At 40.1% G+C, this 13,051-nt stretch overlaps 1 protein-coding gene across 4 annotated transcripts in view; it reads right to left on the reverse strand.

Moving 5' to 3' along the window:
* The window catches only part of ctnna2 (catenin (cadherin-associated protein), alpha 2), a gene marked incomplete at its 5' end in the record, with an annotated part of 275,443 nt that overhangs the window by 20,984 nt on the left and 241,408 nt on the right, over positions 1-13,051 (reverse strand). For all 4 annotated transcript variants that reach the window (XM_079220174.1, XM_079220175.1, XM_079220173.1 and 1 more), the window contains 4 exons: positions 585-736; positions 9,327-9,527; positions 10,669-10,825; positions 12,597-12,689. In XM_079220174.1, coding sequence (XP_079076300.1) covers positions 585-736; positions 9,327-9,527; positions 10,669-10,825; positions 12,597-12,689 — 603 coding nt within the window. The remainder of the gene's footprint in view (positions 1-584; positions 737-9,326; positions 9,528-10,668; positions 10,826-12,596; positions 12,690-13,051) is intronic.

The following is a 13,051-nucleotide window of genomic DNA, read 5'->3' on the forward strand; positions in this document are numbered from 1 at the left end:
TGTTGTTATTCAGCATTTGTACAATGACATGCTGTAAAATGTTGTGTCAACTTTATAAAACACATTATGTGACAAGTGTGACATCTCAAATGGGAACTCAATTGCATATTAGATCTCAATAATGTTTCTCTTCGTCCTTAGGGTAGATATACTTTAGTCAGATCACATCCACTGTCACTCTAAGTCAGACGCACAGTTTTCTCGACCAATAACGACCACATATGTGTCGCTAGAATTAGAGTAAAGAGGATCAAACTTGAAAGGTGTCTTGTGAGTGTGGCAACTTCGTCTGTGAGTCAGAAAAGTATTATCCTTTAGGCAAAAAAACTATAATATATGGACTGAAGCGATTGTAGATTACAAAGGAGATCATACATTTAAAGCAAATATGCACAGACTCACTGTACAGCAACATTAGGAAATTCACAAAATACCTCATCAAATGTTTATAATATATTGAGGAAGGCAGAAATAAATGAATGCACTTGGTCTTGATCAGCATTTCCAAACACATTCATCACTGTCAAACTCGTGCAGAGCATTTAAACCATTTCAGTGAGTGTTTTACTTTTAGAGGAACATACCCTTATCATGAGGACGGCTTTCCTGATGTCACGGACGCCGTCGTAGACCAAACGGGACGCATCAATGAACTCATTCTCCTCAAAGGCCTGTGGGGGGTTCGTACTCAGTGCCTCGATAGCAACCTCCACTTGTTCAGCAAAACGGGGCATGACTGCAGGGAGAAAACGGTAAGGGAGGTAGATAGGAGAACAAAAGAGAGATTTGAGAGTCAGATGTATCACATGTTAATAATCTTTCAATGGGTGCAAGCTTATTAATTAGAAAAATATATAAAAATGGCATGGCGAAAGCATGGTTATTCTTGCAATGATCAGAATCTTTTCATCTCAAATTTTGCAGCAGCAAGAATTACCTCCTGCGTCAGTCTCTGATCATTTGTGCACTTCAGAAGGCGAGCGTGTCACCATAAACCTCTTTTTACCCACCAGGAAGATTGGTCCACCTGTCACAGATCTGTTTGTGTGTTTTCTGGCATGTGGAAGTGTTTGTTTGTATGTGTGTGTGTGTGTGTGTGTGTGTGTGTGCGTGTGCGTGCAACCTGTGAGAAGACGTACAAGGACGCTTACTTGCAAGCTCAGCCTGTCAAATCACAATGAATGGAAACAAATTCATCAGTCTTTTGAGCCAAACAAAAGCCAAGCAACAAAAGAAAAGTCTCTATTGACCATAAAAATGGTCGGTTTTGTTGTCAGTATCAATTGGCCAGACCTGATGGAAGAGCTTTCTGCTCTTTGTGCTTTCAAATGAATTGTGCTGAATGTGAATATACATTATTAAATATTCACGAATATGGACTGAATGTTTGAATATTTAGCAGGCTACCTTTCGGCTTAATCTCCTCTTGAGTCAAAATAATTGAATGGAGAGTTTAATAATGTGTTTTTTTAAAGACTCTGTGATGTCGCAAATTATCATAACAAAAGCTATGGTGAACCTGGACAGAGAATCATCAACCAGAAAAGGTCCGTCTTCATATGCTGTATTATTTATGGGGGCTTTTTCAAACACCACAAATGCCTTTAACCCCACCTTAACTTGTGCCTTTGCTTCAAGTCCACAATTGTAGAGATATATTCTATGAATAAACAACAAATATACATATATAGAAAGCATTTGAGATAGAAAACTACATGGAGAAAGACAAAGTAAGAGACTTCGCTTTTTGGATATGTTAGAAAAAGATGTCTCGGCTGAATTGGAAATAGTCTGCAACAAACATGTTGACATAAGGAAAGGATTTCTGAAGAGTAGATACTTGAACTGTTTAGGACAGCCCTCTTTTGCGAGGTGAAGACAGGTCTAATGAGGACAGACGGATTGGAATAAGAAAAACAAGGCAAAAGACAAACTGTGTAACTTTATTATCATTCTCAACACTTTCTTCCTCTCTAACAGAGTGAACTAAATCAATTAGCCAGCTTGCACTAAAGGTGTATCTTCAGTACACTTATTCTGTCTGATATAAAACATAAGCTATATTTCACCAAACATAAAAGGCACTACAAAAAAGACTCTCCTTTTTTTTTTCCTTTTCATTTTTAATTCAGTTTAATCCACTTACTGCAGAAGCGTAAAATAGGCTTTTGGGAATTGCTAGGAAGGCGTTTTAAATAGAAATATTTAAATGTTCTCCAAGCTCTTAATGAGCAAAGTTGCTGATGGTAAGGAGCAATTTCACTCATTCCAGTTGAAAAATGATGAAGGGAATTAAATGTGACCATGTAGGAATGGATTTTTTCACCCCTTAGGCTTAAGCATATTTAAAGTGAGAAGTTCTGGAAGTACAATGGATGCTTAAAAACCTCACAGCAGATATGGCGTGCCCCACTGAGGTGTTTAACAAGCTCCAAACACCACAAACAGCACAGTTGTTGATGCCCAAACCTCAATTTTGCAGGAAGACCGTTCAATTTAGGCAATATATTACAATCAAAAACAATGATACAAACAGAACCTGCATAAGCCTACATTTTGATTACTTAATTTGTGTTGTTCTTGGAGTTTACAGTTTTAACTCCTATGTGACAATGACATTTATTTTACTAAAATGATACATAATCAAAGGGATCCAAGAAGACAATGCATATTTCAAAGTATTATATGTATTACATCCCTTTATGATAATGATGAATATTCTCCATTAGTACTGCATTGTAAAAAATTGTGCAAGTAGATTACATCCAAATTCAATGCAAAGACGCGAATGGACGAGAGTAACGCGAATGATCGTTGAATGGCGCGAAGCAAAATTTCATTTGAAACAGTGTCCCGTTGTCCCGCGAAAGCCTATTCGGAGCTTCAAGTAGCGCTGAAATCATCCAGACGCAGTTCCTGGAGTTGTCGGTGAAATTTTCCGAGATGATGTCAATGAAGTATTATCTTCAAACTATGCATGAATACAATTTTACGTTAGGTATCACATGAAGTCTTATAAATGTCTTCGATTTCAATGTTACACAAATTAATGGCCATATATGAATGACCGTTTATGTAACACTGATATGTATATATATATATATATATATATATATATATATATATATATATATATATATATATATATTAATGTGTATGTGCGCGTGTGTCTGATAAAATGTCACATCAACATTAAAGCAACTCAAGAAGATATCCAAGAGAACATCGAAGGTTATGAGATTAAGAGACTTGAGAGCTCCTGCTTATACTCTGCTTCCAGCTCTGCTGATCTACATTCTAACCTTGGTGAGAATGATTTACCTCCCTCATCATACCGCACTGCTCTTCTCATAGCAATTTTCTCATCAGCGCTCTCTTCCACTGTAACTCCCCCCTCTATTTACACACAGATTAAGTCTTACCTCTTCAACTCGGGAGTTTGCCATCTGTTTCCTATTCTGGCTAAAACCTATTTTCCCATCATTGTAACAATGGATAACAATTTAAAGGGTGTCTCACCCAGTCAGTCCCCTAAAGTACAACTGATTAATTGATGTCACAAACAAGGTATTCTAATTAAAGATTTTACAATAAATGCTCTATATTTATGGTGAGTTACTTTTAGTCAGGCCAGCCACAGTCTCTGGTTCTCAGAGCTATTCTTTTCAAATGAGACATGTGAAGTGTCTTTACTTCTCTCCTTCAGTTTCTGCTGCACTTCTTTTTAGTGCACTTGATCCACTGATTTACAGCTATGCCATGTGGGTGGTAGCGTGTGCATGTGTGTTATTAGTCGCTGCAAAACCCTGGCTAAATCCCATTTACTGTGCCCCGATGTAATAGCAAGGAGCAATGCCACCCTGCTCCTCTAAATGGCACACTGACTAAGGCCATATATCAGTTTTTTAATCTACCCTCTCCAGGCACCACATTAATGATCGGCTTGAAAATTTGTCCCTTTTTTGAGGAGAAGATTAGTTTAAACATAGGGAGTTAGTGGGCAGAAAAGTGTCTCAGGGAAGAAGGAGGGAGAGGGGAAAAGAGAGAGAAGCCATAACCACTTTCCCATTAGGCTATTGATTTTTCTCCCTCTCAAGGACACGCTTCAATCCCGGGTCCATGTGTGGACTGTCTGTCAGGAATCTATGGCTCAGCTTTACACCTAAGAGTTGTGTGCTTTGGCTGGCTGTATTTGGCCCGGCCATAAATTTGACCACAGTCAATATGAGAACGAGGGATGGGCAAACTGAGACAAGGTCAAAGGGCAGGCAGTTGTGATAAGTGTCCCGTGTTGATGTGGCAGCTGTCAGAAAGACAGGCAAGGCTGTGATTGGCCAAGTTGCCGCGGGCATAAACACAGAGGCAATCAAATAAAAACACAAACAGCCAACTCAAACACAGACAGACAGACAGACAAACACACACACACACACACACACACACACACACACACACACACACACACACACACACACACACACACACACACACGGACAGAATACATGTTTTACTCAGGCACAGTACTGAGAAAAGGGAAAAGGGGACCACATCAATGAGTTCCACTAAAATCCCTGCTCAGATCGCTTAGTGAAATCCTTGTTGACAGCCATTGATTTTTTGGTAGAGTCTAGTTAATTGGACTCAGTACCCTCTAAAAAACGTGTGGTCCTATATCCTTTTTCTTTGTTCAGCAACACTTAATCATCTTTCCCCCAGCTATAGATTTCTCCTTGACTGTGTTCAAATCCATAGACATCAGGTCTGTGAGGACTGAAGGGAGAGGAAGGCAAAGGTTCACAAGGATCAATAAGTGCTTTATGGTCCTGATCAGATGTGCATGGTAGGCCCTAAAAACCTCCAACTATCACCACTAAGAGGGAAATAGGAAGGGAAAACACAACAGCCCTTCATCAAAGAGAAATATGGAGCCGATGAAACGCTGGTCTAACACGGTTAGCCGCCTTAACATCTCAATTAGCTCCCACAATCAAAAGCACACTAGGCCTCGTTAAAGTTTACGTAAAACAGGAGTCCTACCTAAGCCATGCAGCCAGTGAAACTTGCCTATTTCATGCATCGGTATGGACTGTAGCATGTCAGCCCTTACCTTAAGGTGAAGTCAGACAGGACACCATCGTAAAATCTAATGCTTGTTCATGTATACATCGTCTCGTCAATTTTAGAATGACTTTCCTGCTTTGGGCTGCAGTTCAACTGCAGTTTTGTAGAATGGAGCAGCATCTAAGTTTTAAGATTTTCGGTTTGCAAAAGTTGCACAAATGACAACCTGCCCCATATATAGGAGAACATAGTAGTTTTTTTAGACTTGCAACTGTACAGAAGGTGATGTGTTTTTCTTTTGGACATATCAAATCTGGCACTGGCACTGAGAACATTGTGAACTCTGTATGTCCCAGTATGAGTTGATAGGCTGCTCCAGTTAACAAACACCTATCCAAGCAGCCACTATTACAACACAAATACTGTAGCTGTAACACTCATTGTCTGCAGGTGGCTCAAGGAGTACATTTGCTGAAGCTACATCGGCATGTTGACATCTGCACGTCTAAACAGTTGCAACTATTAGTTTTCTTGTCGACAAAGAAGTAAAGATCGGACTGAAACCGCAAGTCTATAGCTGCAGCATTGGCTGTGCCTGGTTTCAGGTATCAGTGGTAAATGTGTCATAATGTCGTCAATTAGAAATTGGAACAATATGTACAACAGGCACGTGCTCAAACCAAAAAAAAGGGCACCCATCACCAAAATTATTTAAGAAATTAAAAATTATAATAATAAATAAAAAACATAGTAGGACATTTTCAACTTATATATTTATTTTTGTTAACAAACCAACTCAAATTATCAAATTGAATAAATAAATGAATAACAGGCAAAAACAGACAAAACAAGGCCAAATTGTATAACCAAATGCAATAAAAAAAATATTCTAACTTAAAACTTAGCAAAACTCTGCTCTGGATAAATTAAAGCAGGGGTGTCAAACTCATTTTCACCCCGGGCCACATCAGCATCATGGTCGCCCTCAAAGGGCCGGTTGTAACTGTACAGTGGCAGGCCGTGGATTTTCTACCTGCCCACATCCCTGTCCTGGGGCCTCACTTCGGATCAGGAAAAACTCCCCAAATAAATATAGTAAAAACCCTTTCACAGGGAAAAAAGGAACATACCTTCAAGAGAGCAACAGGAGAGGATCCCTATCCCCGCATGGACAGAAGCAATAGATGCCATGTCACGGAGTTTTTTGTTTGTTTATTTTTTTTAGGAAACGTCGGACCATTAGCGACGTCATGTTTTCAGCGGCGCTAATGTTATGGTTAATTTATCACCAAACAACGTCGGGGGATTGCACAAACACCGTCGTTACCTGTTTGTCTGATGCTGCGGGTCAGAGCAGAACCTGAAGCTGCACCCGTCTGGCGCTCAGCACTGCATGAGCACTAAGTGGAGGAGCAGGAGGAGGAGGAGGAGGAGGAGGAGGAGAGAGGGGCGCGGCGGGGCCTTGTGAGCACCGCGGAGCATGTCGGGGCGAAATTCTCACAAGAACTCAAATAAATGCCCCGTCAGATATCAAAACACATTTGGGGGGAATTGATGACAGAGAGAGTCATTTTTATTCTTAAATACTGATGAATGAAGAAAAAGTTGGGCTCCAGCAGAAGGGGCACTTTTCTTATCCAGGGCAAAAGGGCAGGTGCTTGAGCACCACTAGGGGTCTATCTGTGCACGTGCCTGATATACAATATATATATACAGTGCAGTTCTTGAAGTTTTCAGTCCATAAGTACAGTACATAACCGTGTATAGATGGTTGAACTAATCCATATAGACAACTCAATAATACATTATATTATACCGTATTCTTTAAAAACAACCATCACAAAAAGAAAAAAGCTCAGAATTTCTCAAATAGTGATCTAAAAGAACAGAGTCTCATACAATAGAAATGCTTCAGCTAAGTGATACTCTGGCCTTTGTCTAAGTGTAGTTGCATTTTGTTCGCTCGAGATATTGTGAATCCAGGGTCTAAGTAATGAACCGTCTGTCTCATCTCGCTTCATGTGAAGCATTAATGTAGTATGCCTCTCATTCTGCCCATTATATTTACATTATAATGATTAAGAAAAACAGTAGGCATTCGGTATGATGCCACATCAACAACAGTTCTTCATTCGTTGTTCTCAGTAATACCAACATGAGGCTTCTGGGGTCCTGCTGACGACACACAAGCTCCATCCTCCATGGAGGTTGAAAAGAACAGCAGCACAATTATAAAGTCTTTGTGTGTGATAGGGTTATGGTCATATGAAGCTGACCTTAAGTGTCCAAGAGATATTGCCACTATACTTCATCAATTAATTACCGCAATCAATTAAACTACATTATGCAATAATAGAACAGAATGTGCTTAAGACACCATATAACCAGACTGGCGACCTCTCTGTGGAGGCTAATGGGGATCCAAATAAAGATGAAAGAATAACTAGCACTGTCTGCAGTCCATTATGGTTGAGCGCCAGAAGACTGGCTGACACACGACACACCTAATGCTGTTTGCGACTGAACAGCTAGCGAAGGAGGCGTTGGGGGGGGGGTGGAATCTGTCCTGGCAGATGAAAGTAATGAGCAAAACAATAGATATACCGCCTCGCTAAATTGGCTCTAATGGTAAAGATAGAAACCGGGGGAGGGCTGGATGGACGAGGACGTAGAGGGGGGCTTTTGTAAAAGAGGTATTGTGGTTTCCTTTTTGTGGAAAGGTAATTTCTAAATTATGTCTTTCCTTTCATCCTGTGTTTTTTGTTTGTCCACCTTTCACGGTGGTGCATTTTTGCTTGCAAGCATCTTGCAAGCAAAACTAAAACACTGGATGCTTTCTTCTTCTTTTCTAACATAATACCTCAAAGAAAATGCATTTATGACAAGAAATACTGACTTCTCAATCTCTGAACCGCTGCAACATACAAAACTCTTCCACTGAGACGTTTTTGTTATATATCTGGTCTGCACTGGTGTGTACTACTTACAGGAATTAGCGATAGTGTCCCACTCCAACATTGAAAAAAGCTCACCCCTCCTCCCACTTATTAAATGCCAGCGATCAAGGTGGAAGCTTTACAACCTCGCATAGGGTTACAAACTATATTTACAAATATTTGGCTTTGTTTAGCAACACAATAGTACAGGAAGTGACTTGATATGTAACAGGCCTGATACCCGTTATATTTTCAATGTAAAGAAAGAAAAGTTGACATTCAGTGTTACTCAGCAAAATGCTTTGTGTGTATCTTTACATTTAAGAAATGTGTTGAGTTTATACTTTAGAGCTTACATTGTTGACATCGATGTTCACTAGCTTTAAACTTTTGCTCTCCTGTCTTGGCACATAGTATACTGTCAGTGGTAAAACACTGGGATGGTGTGACGCCATTAGTAAGAATGTGTATCGTGACACCTGCTGGCGTAGGTTTAACGATACAATAAAAAAGGGGATCCACTCATAGTCCAAACGGCTGCATAGTGCTTCTTGAGGTCAAAATCTCTACAGGGAACCTTTAATGTGGCTGGCAACTTAATATTCTGAAAGGATAACGACGCATAAATTACTTCTCATCCACTTTGGTGGGCCCTTCACTCCTATGGCCTACAAATGTCTTATACTTGAACTTGTAAAACTCCCCAGCTATATATATATATATATATATATATATATATATATATATATATATATATATTCAGATAGATGCCCAATCTAGTATATACTAAGTAGATTTCACGGCACTAAACACAACTTCAAAAATGCATCCACTGCATCCTAACACCTCATATATTGTGAAAAGTATTCAGGCACATGTTGGTCCAATCTTCCCTTTAGGTGGGACTCAGACATGTATTCTCTCTGAGTCGGACCTGCCACAGAGATAAATTCAGATCTCCTGGAATGCGCACAAAGAAAGAGAAAAAAATAACGGAAACAAAATGTATCGTAGGCTGAGGAGTGAACAGGTGGTTTCCAAGGTTGGTGTTGAAGCCAAGACACTGATCAAAACTGTGGTACCCTGGGCATCCAGGCAATTACAGTGTGTTTGTAAGTCACTGAACAGAGTGGGAAGCTAAGTAAGTGCTAGCGTGTGTGTGTGTGTGTGTGTGTTGTGCTCATGAAAGTAGCCAAACGGTTTGTCGCAGAATGTTTGATGCAAGCACAGTAGAAAGGTGAAGGATACTGAATTCATCTTCACAATTCAATGTAATACATAAAACTGTGACTTCTTGTGCCACCACAGCTTTGCGTACGGCGCACTAACCAGTCTCAGACAGGAGCTTGATGGACTCCAGCACACGCTCTGTGTAGACCCCAGGTTCGTAGTTTTCCATCTCAGCGTTAATGATGTGGACCACGCGAGCAGCTCGGCCCCGGATGGCTCCAGCAGTTCGGTCAAGAGTGTCCACGTCGCCCTCTTGCAGAGCAATTACGCATTTGTTGACATCCTCAAGGATGTGGTTCTCTTGGAAAAGGCAAACAAGAATGACAGTAAATGGAATTAGAGGGACCACATTTTTTTGTTCTTTGTATATGGCCAGTCATGTTTGAAGGAACAGTGTGTAACATTTAGGGGGAATAATTGGCAGAAATGGAATAGAATATGCATAACTATGTTTCATGAATGTATAATGACCTGAAACTAAGAAGCGTTCTGTTTTTTTTAGCTTAGAAAAAGCAATTCATCTCTACTAGGGAGTGGGTCTTCTTCCATGGACTCCACCATCTTGCACCGACATGTTTCTACAGCAACCCAGAATGGAAAACCCCTCACAAGCACTGGCTTTAGAGCATTTATGGTAAGGATGGGTACCTAAACTCTGTATTAAATGATTAAAAGATTGGATTATTGATAAACTCCGACATTACTGGTGCTTTTTATTAGTACTTTTGAAGGCTTCGGCGTAATTTCTTATCACGCTGAAGCGAGCATTTCCACTGCTTTTCTCTGACGTGAAGAATACTCGAGTTGACGGCACCTACGCTTGTTACTGTTACTGCAATACAATATTTGCAAGTAAAAAGCCATTACATCTGTTCAAGCAATAGCATGTGACTGAAAGTGAGACCTAATTCAATCGACCGCTCTCATCTACCGCTGCTATGTGTACACAAGCTCAGCACGCAAGATCGGCCAAAAGCTAAAACAGAAGTGGTCCGTCTGGATAGTTGGGCTGGCTGATATTGTCTGTGTTTTTCATCATTGATTATAATCAATCATAAACTTCACTCAGGAATGGTATTCATTTAGTTGACCATTTAGATTTGTTTCCAGTGATATACTAATTACTTTATAGAGTGACTTTGCTGTTTTAAACAAAACTGTTGGTGCTCAATATTTAGATATATCTAAATAATAAATAACTTCTAATCTTTTTCTGAATTGAATTGTTTTTAAAATACTATGAACTGAGTACTGATAAAAGTAGCTCCTTGTGCAATACATTCCTAAAGAAACCTACAGCACACCTCAGGGCCACCGTAGTTCTCTGACAGACTTGAGAAGGGAGGGGTATGATTGTGTGAGTGAATGGCAATTAGGAACTAGTGGATGGTTTTCTTTAATTACCTAATCATTTAAGAATCTGTGCTGTATTGCCTCATACCTGACACAGAAAGGAAGTCATCCACAGAGGTGATGTCATCCACGGCCTCGGTAAGGATGCGCACCTGCTTCTCCCACTGATCCTTGAAAACGTCCATGTTGTCCTGGGCCACCTTGCTTTGGGGACGGGCAGCCAGAGTGAGAGCGGCGTTGATAACCTGCCATGGAGGAGGGGCCAACGTTGTTACACAAGGTACGTTAAGAACAACACACATTGTACAATGTTAACGGATAAGGCTGTCTTTCTTTCTTTTCTTTCAGACCGGTATTATTGTTTACATTTTACAGAAATGGTCTGACTGTTTTTACTCTTGTTTAGTTTAGTTGTCCTATATTTCAATTTATGTGCATGTACATTGAGAGCAAACAAAAAACTGGTATACGTACTCCTAACGGGCCAATAAATCTGGTTCTGATTATTGCCAACACATTTCCATGAAAACATCAAAACCAATGGTAATTATGCATTAGTCAGTCTCTATAAATGTTCTGGTTATCCTCCTGTGTCTGTTGTTCTCAACCTCATTCTGTCCTCCTAGATTATTTCAAAACTCAGCTCAGCACTTTTTACATTTTTGGTTCATCAAATAGCAGTAAAAGCACATATTTTGGGTTATATGTTCAGCTTTCACTTTGGGGCTCGAGTGAGTATTTACACAAGCATGTCTGTGCATCTTGGAATAATTAAAAAAGCTACATGGCTCATGTTCATCCTAATGAAGATATTGATAGATACAAAGGAAGGAGTTATACCAGGCTTTGGCTCTTGAAACAGTGCTTTTTGTAGGAATTAATTGGTGTTTGGCCTTTTTATGAGAAAAAAACACTAATCTGTGCTGCCCCAAAAAAAACATGGATCTATTAAAACTTGAAGAGAGCAGTTACCTTTTCTAAAAAGTATCTTGGTTTTAGGAATCTGATCTATGTAAGATAGAAGCTTTGGCATCAGGCCAAACAAGATCTACATGTCACGGGATTTTAAAAGTCAACTTACGTCCTCATAATCTTTTTTTTTCTTCTTTTCGCAAATATTCTGCTGAGACTCTTTCTATCAATTGATTCTTATGACAGGCAGTATTAATCATATCACTATGGCAGCTGGCATGTGTACTTTAACAAGAAGTATCATGTTTTGCTTCCTTCCCTGTTATTTATCACTTCTTGCTTTTAAGAAATAGCTTTAGATAAACAAATCTGATGTAGGAAACCAGGCACTATGATCAGGACAGTGAGAGAGAGTGTGTGAGTGTGTGTGTGTGTGTGTGTGTGTGTGTGTGTGTGTGTGTGTGTGTGTGTGTGTGTGTGTGTGTGTGTGTGTGTGTGAGACTGTGTGCTTGTGTAAAGATAAAGTACCAGGGTTCACTCTACCCGGAACAGATGGAAATATTTCTCTTTGTTCCACCCCCTCTTTGTTCCTCCTTCCCCAGCCACAAAGTCAGTGTCTGCTATGTTTTTTAATCTGTCTGTGTTGAACATTGCCAAGAGGTATCAGGAGACGGTTTCTCCCAAAGTTTTCTAAGCGGCTCTCAGCATGTGTGCATAGTTGGGCCTGCACATTAGGTCATGCCTCTCAAAGTCAGCCTGCCTTCTCCATCTTTCTTCTCAATTACTATGTTGGGTCCTGTGTGAATAAGACCTACCGTTAACCTTGGAAACAATGGATTGATTTCAACCTCCTCCATTGCTTGCAGCCTGAGAAACTGTACTACGAGGTCCACCTACACATTACTCATAGCTCTGTCTCCCATTCTGCCAACGATAGTTATTTCCCTGTAATTTCTAGCCCTTCCAATTTCTAAAAAACTCTTTAAAGATACCCCTTTCAAACGAGTTCAGAAGAGTTTATAATTACCAACACATTTTGACTAGTGCTTGTGTAAAGAGTGCTTTTTATTGGGAATGAAAGTGTGTGTTTTTTTCAGTCCTTACCTGTGGACATAGGCTGTCAATTTGGGTGGCAGCCATTCGAACCAACTTCACACCCTCCTCGTTGTTGGAAATGGAGCAAGCCAGGTTGGCCACCTGAATAGAATGAACAAAAAAAGGGACACAACACTTATAACTGAGTGCTTTTTACTTGAAGGTCATGAGCACAGAAAAGTTCTCTCGTTCCCACTCTGGCTCTCAGACTCCCAACTGAACAGCATTGGTTCACATTCCTCGACTCTATGTACAATGAAACACACGTTTTGGTTGTTTCACTTGTTCCCTCTGTCCGTACTGGCTGGAGAGATACAGTCCCCTAATGCACTTCTAATCTTAGTGATGGAGACAAGTCCACATCCTTTCCAAAAATGCATTCTTAAGTTTAGTTCAAGGTAGCCTCAGTTAGACAAATCAAGTGGTCATCTTCCACAGTCAGACTTTTTAGTTTGAAATTCCCT

Source organism: Taurulus bubalis (genome assembly GCF_910589615.1).
Source record: "Taurulus bubalis genome assembly, chromosome: 6".
Lineage (NCBI taxonomy): Eukaryota > Metazoa > Chordata > Actinopteri > Perciformes > Cottidae > Taurulus > Taurulus bubalis.